The 12,768-nt window shown below is 39.4% G+C and overlaps 1 protein-coding gene across 1 annotated transcript in view; it reads left to right on the plus strand.

Moving 5' to 3' along the window:
* The first annotated feature begins 6,422 nt into the window (after positions 1 to 6,422).
* The window catches only part of UGCG (UDP-glucose ceramide glucosyltransferase), a 35,515-nt gene continuing 29,169 nt past the window's right edge, over positions 6,423 to 12,768 (plus strand). The window contains exon 1 of the mRNA XM_008141799.3: positions 6,423 to 6,923. Coding sequence (XP_008140021.1) covers positions 6,826 to 6,923 — 98 coding nt within the window. The 5' untranslated portion in view covers positions 6,423 to 6,825. The remainder of the gene's footprint in view (positions 6,924 to 12,768) is intronic.

Raw genomic sequence — 12,768 nt, forward strand, 5'->3', positions numbered from 1 at the left:
AGAAAACAAAACTTAGTGATCTAGATGAAATTAAAATGAATGAACTCTATTAAGGAATAATAATAAAACTTTCATAGAATTTACATTTGCCTGGACCTGTTCTAAATATTTTACATGTTAACTTTAGTCCTCACAACAGAGTTCATATAGTTAAGAAATGGTAGAACTGGGATTCAAACCCAGTCAGTTTGATATTCACAGTGTATGTGCTTAACCAGTAGTCTACACTGTATCTTAAAACAGAGCATTCTTAAGATAGAAGGTGCTTTGTAGAGATCCGAAACTCAGGAGATCCAGGTTATCTACAGCCTTTGTTCCTTAGTAAAAGTTAAATTCACACTTTTATTATAGTGTCATGAATACTACGGGATAATACACAAGAAAACAGATTTTTTTTTTCATTTTCTTGTGTTTTTTTTAAATTTTTCTACTTGTTTACTCTTTTAGGTGAATTGTTTTGAAATGACAGTATATTTCATGAAATTCCTCTTAACTGAAACAAAACAAATGGTAAAGAAGAGCCAGGTGTTTAAATTGCCAGTGCATCTTAGCATAAACTATATGGTCTATTCTTAATGTATTTTCCTATGTCTCATGTGGCAAAATTGACTTCTATAGAATGGTTACCAAACTGAAGAACGCTAAGCTGAATGTACTTTTGCAATCTGAACTTTGAGGACTGATCATCTACTATATATCGTTTAAATTGACTTATTATTGTATTTGTTTATACAAAGAGCATTGGCTTTGGATTAGAATAGTCCTAAGTCCAAACTCCAGCTCCCTCACTTATCAGATATGTCACCTGAGTAGTTAATCTTTTTGGCTTCCAGTTATACATTTCATCACTTTTTTAAAAATCAAGTTAATATTTTAAAACTTTGCTTGGCATACAACTTATCTCCCTGTAGTCAATAAATATTAGAGCTTCTCTCTCCAATATAGTTACCAAGTTTGTTTACACACATTCATAGCTTAGGTAAATGTTTTAACATTATAAACTTTAATAAATAATTTGAATCGAGTCATAAATATTTATCTAAAAGTAAAGCAATGTAAAAACACTTTGAACAAAAAAATAGTTGATATTTACACATGACACAGTTGGAAATATTTTAAATACTTAAATTTAGCTTGCTTTACAATGAACACTAGTGCTTCAACCTGGCACACTTGGGATTCAAACAAAATCAAATTTGCCATTTGAAAAGACAAATGAGTATGAGGTAAAACATTTTAATTAGTCATTTGGATATGAGCTGGCAAAACAGCTGAGAATGAAATGAACTCTAGTGAACTCTAGGCACTCCCTGGACCACACCCATACATACTAACACACTATAACCCTGGTTTATCAGATGAGGCCCTGGGCTGACATTGCCTAGAACCTTTGTGCATTTGAAGGTGATTCGCAGTAACATGGTATCTGGGGATCTGAAGGCTTTTTACGAAGTTACCATTTCATGGGTAACAAAACCAATGTTAAGTTAAGCACCTTAGATACAACCCAAATAACTCGGTAAGATATTTTTCTAATTTCAAAAATGCTTAGGGGACAAGGGACAAGAATTAAATAGCTTCTTTTGGCATTAGCACCACAAATTTCAGATAAATTCTAACTTTGTTTTTGAAATTTCAAATTCACCCAATTCCTTGAGGATCTCCTTTAAAAAAAAAACACCACACTTGTTTTTTAAAAAGTTTTATAGGGCTGAAAATTTACAGTATGCCTGTCTTTTAAAAATAACAACACATTAACCACAGGAACTGAATTGTGATCTTTAAAATGTTTATATATGAAAGATTCTTTGTAATAATGACAAACATGGAAACTGTGTCCAATATTGACATAAAAATATGCTATTGACTCTGTCAAGTAGAGCGTGGGCTTTGCAGCAGGTCTTCAGGCTGTGAATTAGGTGAACTACCATATTTTCCGGCGTATAAGACGACTGGGTGTATAGAAGATTTTCCTGGATTAAAAAGTCGTCTTATATGCCGGAAAATATGGTAACATGTAGTTACTCTCACACTGACTCTGTGATCTAATTTTGTAACACAAAAGAGGGGGTGTTTTCAACAAGGGAATTTTAAAGTATTTGCAAACGAAGGAGAAAGGTGAGCAATTTTTCCAGTGACTTTCCTCAATATAGATAATTTATTCACTCGTTCAACAAATATTTGAGTGCCCAGAACAGCAATTTTGAACTGCTGTGCCTTGGCAGACACACTGGTGTGCCACAAGAATTTTTAAAACATGTAACACCTGACTATTTAGTCAGGGACACTGACCTCTTTTTCCCTTAGATTGTCAAATGAAAAAATGACACGAGCCAATACAATATCTGTCCGATGTGAATGAATCAAAATTATACCCCCCTTTTTTTTTTTTTTTTGTCAGATCAGCCAAAAGTATATTTTTTGCTGGGCTGCAGAATTTTGGTAATTAGTTTATGTGTGCCATGAGATAATAAAGGTTGAAAATCGCTGGCCTAGGAGGTGCAAAGCCGTAAGCTAATGACAAACTAGTTTATCTCACTAGTTTTCAGACACATAGCATTTCCAATAATTTTCTTTTGGCAGAGCACTCAGTAATTTTTTAATAACTTTATTTTTCAGAGCAGTTGTAGGTTCACAGTAAAATTGAGCAGAAAGTACAGATACTCCCTGGCCCACACATGCACAGCCTCCCCCACTATCAACATCAACATTCTGTACCAGAGTGGTACATTTGTTACAGCTGATGAACCTACATTGACACATCAGCATCACCCAAAGTTCAAAGTTTACATTAGGGTTCACTCCTGGTGCTGTATGTTCTGTGGGTTTTGATGTATGTTCCTTTATTTATTTTTTTTAAAATCATCACTGGAGGATATTTTCCCATTGGTTTTTAGAGAGAGAGGAAGAGAGAGGGAAAGACAGAAATATTGATGTGAGAGAAACACATTGATTGGGTGCCTCCTGCATGTGCCCTGACCAGGGCCTGGGCCGGCAAGGAACCTGCAACCTAGGTACTTGCCCTTGACTGGAATCGAGCCCCTTAGGTCTGCAGGCTGACGCTTTATCCACTGAGCCAAACCGGCTAGGGCAATGTACACACCTTTTTTAAACAAATGTTTTTATTGATTTTAGAGAGAGGAAAGAAGAGGGGATTGGTTGCCTCCTGAACCTTCAACCTGGTATTGACCAGGAATTGTACCCACGACCTTTTGGTATAAGGGATGATGCTGTAACCAACAGAGTCACACTGGCTAGGGCACCACTCATAATTTAAAAAAATAAAGTATACAAAATTTCTATATGGTTTTCATCATGTATTAACTTTTTTATAAAATAGAAAAATGGTCACTTTTCATCATAAAAGCAATAATGCTCATTATAGAAAGTCAACAATATAAATAGGCAAATTTTAAAAAATCAACATTTTATTCCTCAAAGAAAAATACTCATAATTGTTTGGTGTAATTTCTTTCAGTCTTTTTTTCTGTGCATAGCTTCTCAGTGTCACATTTAAACTTGATTTATTTAGAAATCTCACCAAAGGTGATGTTGTTTTTTTTAATTTGTTTTTTTAAAAATATATTTTATTGATTTTTTACAGAGAGGAAGAGAGAGGGATAGAGAGCCAGAAACATTGATGAGAGAGAAACATCTATCAGCTGCCTCTTGCACACCCCCTACTGGGGATGTGCCCGCAACCAAGGTACATGCCCTTGACCGGAATCGAACCCGGGACCCTTGAGTCCACAGGCCGACGCTCTATCCACTGAGCCAAACCGGTTTTGACTGATGTTGTTTTTTTTAGATACAACCCAAATCAAGAATCATGATTATTAAAAAAATTTATAACTTTTTAAAATGTAACAGGAACTTTTATAATACAGTTTAGGCATTCTGGATAAAATGTAACTAAGAATATCAATTTCCCAAAGTTTAATTGCTTAGTTTCTCTGAAGTAAATTATGGACCTGTCGTTCTCAGAGCCTTCTGCTTCTCTTTTCTGGGACATGGGACTAGAACCAATACAATTTCATTTCAGTTTCAGTTTGGAATCGGCTATAATTAAATCATTTGGGTTTGAGTTTGGTTCAAGTAAAAAAAAAATGTGTTTCAATTACTTGATTTGAACCAGACATTTTGGGTTCTTTCCTTGTTTCGATTTTATAAACTAAAATATCTAGAACCACTCAATGACAGTCAAATTTGGATTTTGTTTACCTCTAAAAACATTGCTCTCTAAGCTGTGTGAATTCTAATATATACTTATTGGATTGCCATTGGAAAAAGTCAGAAGCCCTGAACTTGGTGGAATTCGTTTTCTGAAAGAGAGGCCCTTTAGACAAACTGAAACAATGTTAACTACCAAAGGTGAGAGGAGTGGACAGGGTCTTTGCTAGCTAGACTCCTGTGCTGCTGCAATTCAGGGAAGAAATTGACACTGTTACCGTATCTTTAGAAAATTAAGATTACTTTTTCTAAAGCTGCTGCTTTAAAATTAGCAACTAGTTTCAGATAGACCAAGTTTAACTAGGCTCAAGTACAACATAGCTGATCTTTAATCTACTGATTATGTTCAACTATAGCAAGTCTGTTAACCCTTAAGAATATCTGCTTCTTCACCATTCTTTGGCTTCGTTTTCCATGTAATTGGTCATACTGCATTAAATCCTTTGTTAGAAGGTTCCCAAAAAAACGTTTTGGAGAAATGAAGAATATAACAAAATGCTTAAATAGACCAATTGATGTAGTTCATCAAATCTATGAGGGTAGTAATTGTAAGATGCACTGTATGAAAGTTTACATATGATTAAGAAAACACACCCACCAACTGTAAGACGTCATTGATTGTGAGATGCATTTCCATTTTGGAAACGTTAAAGCGGGTTAAATGTTTTTTTAAAAAAATATGTCTTAGGAGTGGTTAGCTGCAACCGTGAGGTTTTAAAATTTCCATTTGTAATATTATTTCGATTCTAATACACTACCCTGCTATAACATTAACTTACCAACCAATAACAATCAACAATGGGAGTTTGGTTTCTAAGCTCTATTCTTTCTCACTGATGTTAGAGCCGATAAAACAAACTTATCCAGGATTGGTTCTCAATAGGGTCCTCAATTTAAACTCTTTCCTGATTGTGGTTTATCATTTAACCGGAGACTGAGGTAGCTCATTTAATCAATATTAACTACTATAAACTGCACTGATAAAATAAACTCTTTTCAAAACTGAATTCAATTCTGAAATCTCTCAAGGGGGTAATGGATTATTTAAAAGGAAATCACTTGAAATAATAAACATTGTCTAAACGTGAAACAATCAAGAAACAATATAAACTCATCTGGGCTAAAGAAACAAACAGAAACATTTAGTACTAGATTAAAACATCTCCTTGGACTGATTTTAAGTGAAGATAAACACTGTTACCTTATTATCCAGAGTGCCCTTTCTTTGTTTTTTTTTTTAGAGCCGTACCATCCCCCTGTGTAATTTAAAATTTTCTAGTAGCAAACCACATCTAAAAAGTAAAACAAGAACAGCGAAATTAATGTGATAACTTACTTGATTTAACCCAAGATATCAAATATATTAGTTTCAACATGTAATCCATTTAAAATTTACTAATGAGGTGGTCTCAGACCTCCAGTGTATGGTTTACCCCCACCACACGTCTCAGTTCGGTACTAGCCACATTTCAAGCGCTCATTAGCCACCTATGGCTACCCAAACAGTAACTCTTAGGGAATTCAGGAAGAATGGATTCTTTACATTGTGTTCCTTTCCTTCCTGTTACACGCAGTATCTAAGATGCTTAGAGATCTGCGAGGCACAAGCAGATTACTGTCCTCAGGTCCGTTAGGATCCAAGGCTCCGCAGCATTAGAAGCAGCGAGGGGGGGGGAAGGCGATGGGAAACCCTCGCGCCCAGGAACGTGGCCTGGAGCAGGGCCTACGCCGCTCGGAGCGATGCCCGCGGAGAGGCTGCGGACAGACGCCGCGTTGGACACGGGATCGCGAGACAGTCGGCGGCTGCCTGGAGCCCAGTGTGTTTTTCTGGAACACCACAGCCGGACCGAGGGAGAGCGGCCTTCCAAGTGGGACACGGAGTCACGCTCCGCCGCCGCCGAGGGAGGGTGGCCTAGGGCTGCAACGCTGGCCGCCCGTGCGCGCCTCGGCCCGACGCGGGAAGGTAAGGCGGCGGCGGAGACAGAAGCCCAGGGGCAGCCCGGCCGGCCTCCCACAGAAGCTGCCCGGGGGTTTGCTCGCGACGGTGACGCAGCCGGCGCGAAGGCAGCAGGATGGGCGGGGAGGGGCGTTGCGCACCGCCCTCGGAGGGGCGGGCGCCGCGGTCGCGGAGGGCGGAGGGCGGGGGCCGGGAGGGGCGGGGATCGCCGGGGAGTCGGGGTGCCAGCCGCCGGTTTCGATTAGAGTGCACGGAGGGAGCCGCGGCGGCAGAGCAGGGCAGGAGCAGCGCGGCGCGGAGCCCGGCGGCGGGACGGCGACGGGGGCCCAGGCGCGCGGGGCGGCCGCGAGGGTGTAGGGAGGCGAGCCGGAGCGCGGAGCCACGGCCGCGCTGACCGCCCAGCCCGGCCACCGCAGCGCCCGCCGTCGCGAGCGCGCCCCGGGCAGCGCGCGGGCGAGTGCGCGCGGGCGGGGGCGCGTAGGCCCTGCCCGCCCCTTCCGTCCCCACCCCACTCCGCCCCTTCCTCTCCCCACCTTCTTCTCCCCTCCTGCGCCCCCGCCTCGGGCGCCTACCCTGTCCTCCTCCTGCGGGAGCGCTGTCCGCGGCGACGGCCGGAGCAGGCCGGGCCGGGCCGGGGGATGGCGCTGCTGGACCTGGCCCTGGAGGGAACGGCCTTATTCGGGTTCGCCCTCTTCTTGGTGCTGTGGCTGATGCATTTCATGTCCATCATCTACACGTGAGTGAGGGGCAGCTGGAGGAGCCTGTGGCGGGTTCGGGGCCTCAGGGACAGACGAGGGTGGGAGGGATTGCGCTTTGGAGGGGATTGGGCTGGGGTGGGGGGTACAGAGAGCTGATTCTCAGTGCTTCCCCCATTCTCGCTCCCCTGGGACCAGCAGGGTGGGGGGGTCCTTGGGAGGGAAAAGTGGCGAGGGAGGGGGTTGCTGGGCTGCAGGCGACTGCACAGCCTGGGGAAAGGAAACTACGCTCTGACGTGTGGCGGAAGGTTGCTTGCTTGGTTTGACTGTGTTGGGGATTCGTGTGATTTTTCCTCTGGGCCAAGATGTATGGTGTCTTTCTCCCCATCCCCCTTTGACCTGGGACACATTTCTATTATGGGGGCGATCGTTTCTATCTTCTGGGAGGTGCACACAGCCACCTGGAAATCTCCCTGTGGATTTTCTTCCTAGACGAGCCCCATGCCCTCAGAGAGGTGTCCAGTGCCTGTCCACCTCCGAGGTGGCGTTATACCCTTGAATCATGTCAGCTTATACATTTCAGTATGGTTTTCTTTCCTTTCGTTCTAATTTCTTATTTATGGTCTTCAGATTTGCGTCCCCTACACACACACACACACACACACACACACACACACACCTTTTCATTATTAATTTAATATATACTTCTTGAGGCCTAGATGCTGTTCGCTGAGGTCACAGGGATGATCAGGGCAGAATTCCTGTCCTCATAGAGCTTACATTCCAGAAGGGGCAGAACAACATCCGAATAAGGTTATTTCCAATAGTGATCAAGTCTATGAATAAAATAAACAGGGTTATGGGGTATGTGGCTAGTTTTGATATTTCAATTATTTACATGTTTTCAAACTGAAATCAACCTTCACAAAGAAGTGAAAGAATCGCATAGGCCATATTCTGGATATGGATTCACTGTTTTTTTTAGCTGGAAAAAAAGAAAAGATTGTACATGGTTATCTTTACCACCAGCTAGAATAGGATATATAAAAAGATGGGAAGGACATTAAGAAATTAATTTTTGTTTCTTTTTCTTCACTTTTTACTACAGAAAAAGTATGTGTGGGTGTTTTTTTTTTAAATACTGCATTTTATTAATATAGTGTGGCATTTCCTGGTATTGGAGAAAGATGCTTCATTGTACAAGACACATTGATATTTCTTTGAAGATGAAAGAAAACATGCCATTTGGATGTTGTTGATCTTCGTGTATGGAGTTTGTTAGCTGTAGTCACTAAACACATTCTGGAGTTCATTATATATGAGTTCTTTAAGAACAATTTTCTCTTTTTCCAATCATAAAAATAAAAACGCTTTCTACAAAGGAATTTATTTTTTAAAAATGTTTTTATTTATTTCAGAGAGGAAGGAAGAAGGAAAGAGAGATAGAAACATTAGTGATGAGAGAGAATCATTGATTGGCTGCCTCCTGCACGCACCCTACTGGGACTGAGCCTGCAACCAGGGCATGTGCCCTTGACCGGAATGGAACCCAGGACCCTTCAGTCTGCAGGCTGATGCTCTATCCACTGAGCCAAACCGGCTAGGGCCTATGTAAGGAATTTAGACAATACAGAGAGGAATAAAGAAAAAAGTTAAACACACAATCAAAATTCCATTGCTTTGTCAATCTTTTGTGATTATCCTTCCAATGATATTTCTGTTGGGGACAGGGAGGAAGAGAAGAGAGGGAGGGAAGGAGAGAGAAAGGGACTTTATTATGATTATTATTCTGTAACCTGCTTTTAAAATTAGACTGTTTAACCCGACCGGCATGGCTCAGCGGTTGAGCATGCACCTATGAACCAGGAGGTTGAGGTTTGATTCCCAGTCAGGGCACATGCCCAGGTGGCCAGCTCCATCCTGGCCATGCTGGAGGCAGCCAATCAATGATACTCTCTCATTGTTGATGTTTCCATCTCTCTCCCTTTCCCTCTCTGAAATCAATAAAAAAGTATGTACAAAATAATAATAAAATTCAACTATTTAATATATGCTTTGGGGTAAGCTCTTTTGTACAAGGCACTGTTCTAGGTGCTGGAAATAAGATTGAAGGACAAGATATCCAGCTGCTCACATGGAGCTTCCATGTAAATATGTCATGAATATTTTTTGCATATTAACAAATGTATGATCTCTGCATCATTTTAAATAGCTGCATGGGATTTTCATTATGATGGCTAATATGTATTTGTTGTTATTGATGGGCATTTAGGTTGTTTCATTTATCAAGATTACAAACAACACTGATGCATTCAGATGCATACATGTTTGAGAGATGACCTGCTTAGTTTACATTTCTGAAAGACGTATTTTTGGTTGTAAGGGTGCATATTTGATACATATTGGATACATGTTGCCCTATAGCAGCCATACATATTGCTCTACAGCAGCGATTTTCAACCAGTGTGTTGCAAGAATTTTTAAAACATGCAGTACCTGACTATTTCGTCAGGGGCACTGACCTCTATTCCCTTATATTTGTCAAGTGAAAAAAATGACTACAGCCAACACAATAGCCATCCAGTGTGAATGAATCAAAATTATACCTTTTCTTTTGGGTCTGATTGGCAAATATATACATATCACAGAATTTTAGTAATAGGTTTATGTGTGCCATGAGATGAAAAAGATTGGCAATTGCTGCTGTACAGGAAAGTTGTATCTATTCATAGACCTGGTAACACTGACTGATGGTCCCCATTTCCCCTAACTAAATATCAGCTTTTTACTGTTTTCTGTGTTGTTTTTTTTCCCCATTGCTTTAATTATTAATTCCATTGAACACTTTCCATATATTTATGTTAGTTACATGTAGTTGTAAATTACATGCTCATAATCCTTTGCCTGTGCTACAGTCTATTTCTGAGTTGATTTTTTTGATATGAATATTATTTCTTTCTGTTACAGTTTTTCCCCAGGGTTTTTTGGTGGTGTATTTTTTTACGGGATTTTTTTTTTCTTTCAGTTCTGTATACATATTTAACATGGAGGGAGAAAAGTGTGTGTGCCTGTGTGTTTTACATAGTCAGGTCTTCTAATGTTTTCTGACTCTGGTGTAATTTTTATATCTTCTCTATTCCCCCCCCTCCCCCCATTATTATAGTATTAGTGTCCTGGTGCATGGATTCATGCACATTGAAAGGAAATTAATTAGAAGAAATATTTTAATACTGCTATTCACTCTTTCTCTGTAATAGAAGTGTCCACCAAATTCACAATCGACAATGGCAGATGGAAACACATGTGTGTGATTGGTGCCAGTGAGAGCTTTATATATATAGATAGATAAACTTGCTTAATTAGACCTGCTTTCTGATTTAGCTGAATTTTTTCCAACCCAGTGAAGCACCCCAACTTCTCTTTCAGGTCATTATCAGCAACACAGCAGTAAATATCAACATGAAGCAGATTATTATTGTAGATCACGCAGGGAGAAAAAAGGGTAAAATATTTAACTGCAGCAGTGTTTGACTATATTCTGTGCAGTGAGAAAACCTGAAGTCATTTTCAAGTTCCACCATTCTTCTTTTCAGTCAGGTCAAGTTTCTAAACTTTCTAAATCTCCGTTTTCCAGCTAATGAAAAGAAAATAGGGTTCTACCAAGTCTCTTATCTACCTACTCCAGGACTTCTGTGAGGATCAAATGAGATGAGGCACGGGAAAACGCTTCACAGACATTTGGTTAAAGTGTAAAATGTTTGCACCTGGCTATAAAGCAAATTGTGTTCCTGGGCTGAAGAAACTCCAAGAAGGCTAGTCGCTAGGGAGAGAGGAAGCCGGGCGTTGCTATGTGACGTCATTACCCAGCACCCACAGCAATGTTTCCAGGCTGGGCTGGGCTGGGCTGTGGGCTGCATTTTGTACCATGGGGTCTTGGCAGTGTCGGCTGTGATTTGGTGGGCTGTCGCTCTGGGGTGGTGGCGGGGCCTGTGTCCCCCTTGGGGGAAGCTGAGTGTTGGTTTGTGGGCACCAGATCCGTGGTGCTGTTTCTTTTTAAATCAGTGTGCATCATGCAGCTCCTGCATTGAGCGTCTGCCCCCTGGTGGTCGGTGTGTGTCATAGTTACCGGTTGGAGGGACACAGGCTTTTATATATATAGATAAATATATATATATATTTTAGTATTTGAGTTTTCTCAGGTTTTTTTTTTTTTATATTTCACCCTTTAATGTACTTAATATTTTATTTTGTTAAGAGATCTAGAGCCGTAATTTTAGGTTCACCTAAATATTTAGCCACTTTTCCCAGGATCATTTATTGAATGATTTATTTGATTATTCTACAGTTTTGAAATGTTATATTTATTATAGACTAAATTCTTCTGTACACTTGGGTATGTTTCAATGCTCCCAATGCTGTTTCATTGATCCGTTCTTGTTCCAGTATCCACTGTTTTAATTAATGAAGGCAAGCTCTATCTTACACTTTTGCAAACTCGTTTGGCTTTTTACACATTTTTACTTAAAAATGAACTTTAGAACCTTTCTATTCACACTAAGTAATCTTGTTTTTTAATTGGAATTGTTAAATTTACAGCTCAGTTTGGAGAAATTGATTTCTTTCAGCATAGCACCATGATATATATCCCTTCCCTCTATTTTTATGGACACATAACGATACAGCCACATTTCTTTAATTGAAGATAACACTACTGATATAGCCGAATATCCCCAGTAACCATCTGGAATGTTTAGACTTGAGACAGCTCCAGAATTGTTTTAAGTTATTTATTTTATGCTTAATGATACCAGTAAAATTTTCTTAAAATACTTGTAGCTTTTGAGAATAGTGCAAACATTTACCTTGGTTGAGATACTATAGAGAGACTTTGTATTTATTTTTCTAATACCCCACAAAGTTACTTGTTTTTTTTATTGACAGTAACAAGATCCTGAAAAATTATGTGAAATAGAATAAAGAAAATGCAATTCATTTTTAACAGATTATAATGACTAGCTAATTGAAGGAATCTTGTGCACATCTTTCTGAAATGGACAACTGAATAGAAAGCAAATAATCAAGAGCTTAACTTATGTAGAGATTAAATCTTAACCTTTTTATTTTTGATAATTTTCTTCTGTTCCTACCTTCCAAATTATTTGTTTGATTTTATTCCTTTCTTACTGAAGTAAAGATACTGCTCAGCTTAATTTGAGTTGTATTTCAGTGGAAAACTAAGGTTCTCCCCTCCTCCTTCTCTCTAGTGTATTTAGTAAAATTGCAAATTTGATATCAATATTTTGTCAAGCATAGTTAAAGAACAATGGCAGTTTTGCTTAAAATATGGTGCTAAACATTCTGCATTTTATTTTAGAATGTTTTCTACACACGTGTTCTACGTCCTCTCAAATTCTTTTGAAATAACTTAAAATATAAATAAATTGAAATAAGCATTTATCAATACTCTCCTATAAAACCTTGTGTTTGCACCTGGTGGAAATTGAGCCTATTTTTAAAAATTTATATGTCTCTGTACTGGGTTTTCAGATCAAGATGCATAATCTGTAGATTCCTGATTGTTAAAATGTGTTTAATACAAATTCTGTAGTAAAGTTGCTGAGAAAAACCAAAATAACCAGTTGGTTATTTTTAAAGAGTGAATGCAGTGTGTAATGGTATCTGGTTAATTTAGATTTGATGTTCTATTGCAGTGTATCTTCTTTAAAATGAGATAAAGAGCTAAGTATTGGTCTGTATTGAAAAATGAGGCTGAATGTGACTAATACAATGAACAGTTCTTACTTCAATGAAATTATTTGTTCAGTTTTCACGTGTGTCGTTAGAGTTTCTATACGCCTGCAATTAAAATAATGAGGTAGTTTAGAA

The sequence above is a fragment of the Eptesicus fuscus genome, chromosome 15 (genome assembly GCF_027574615.1).
Source record: "Eptesicus fuscus isolate TK198812 chromosome 15, DD_ASM_mEF_20220401, whole genome shotgun sequence".
NCBI lineage: Eukaryota > Metazoa > Chordata > Mammalia > Chiroptera > Vespertilionidae > Eptesicus > Eptesicus fuscus.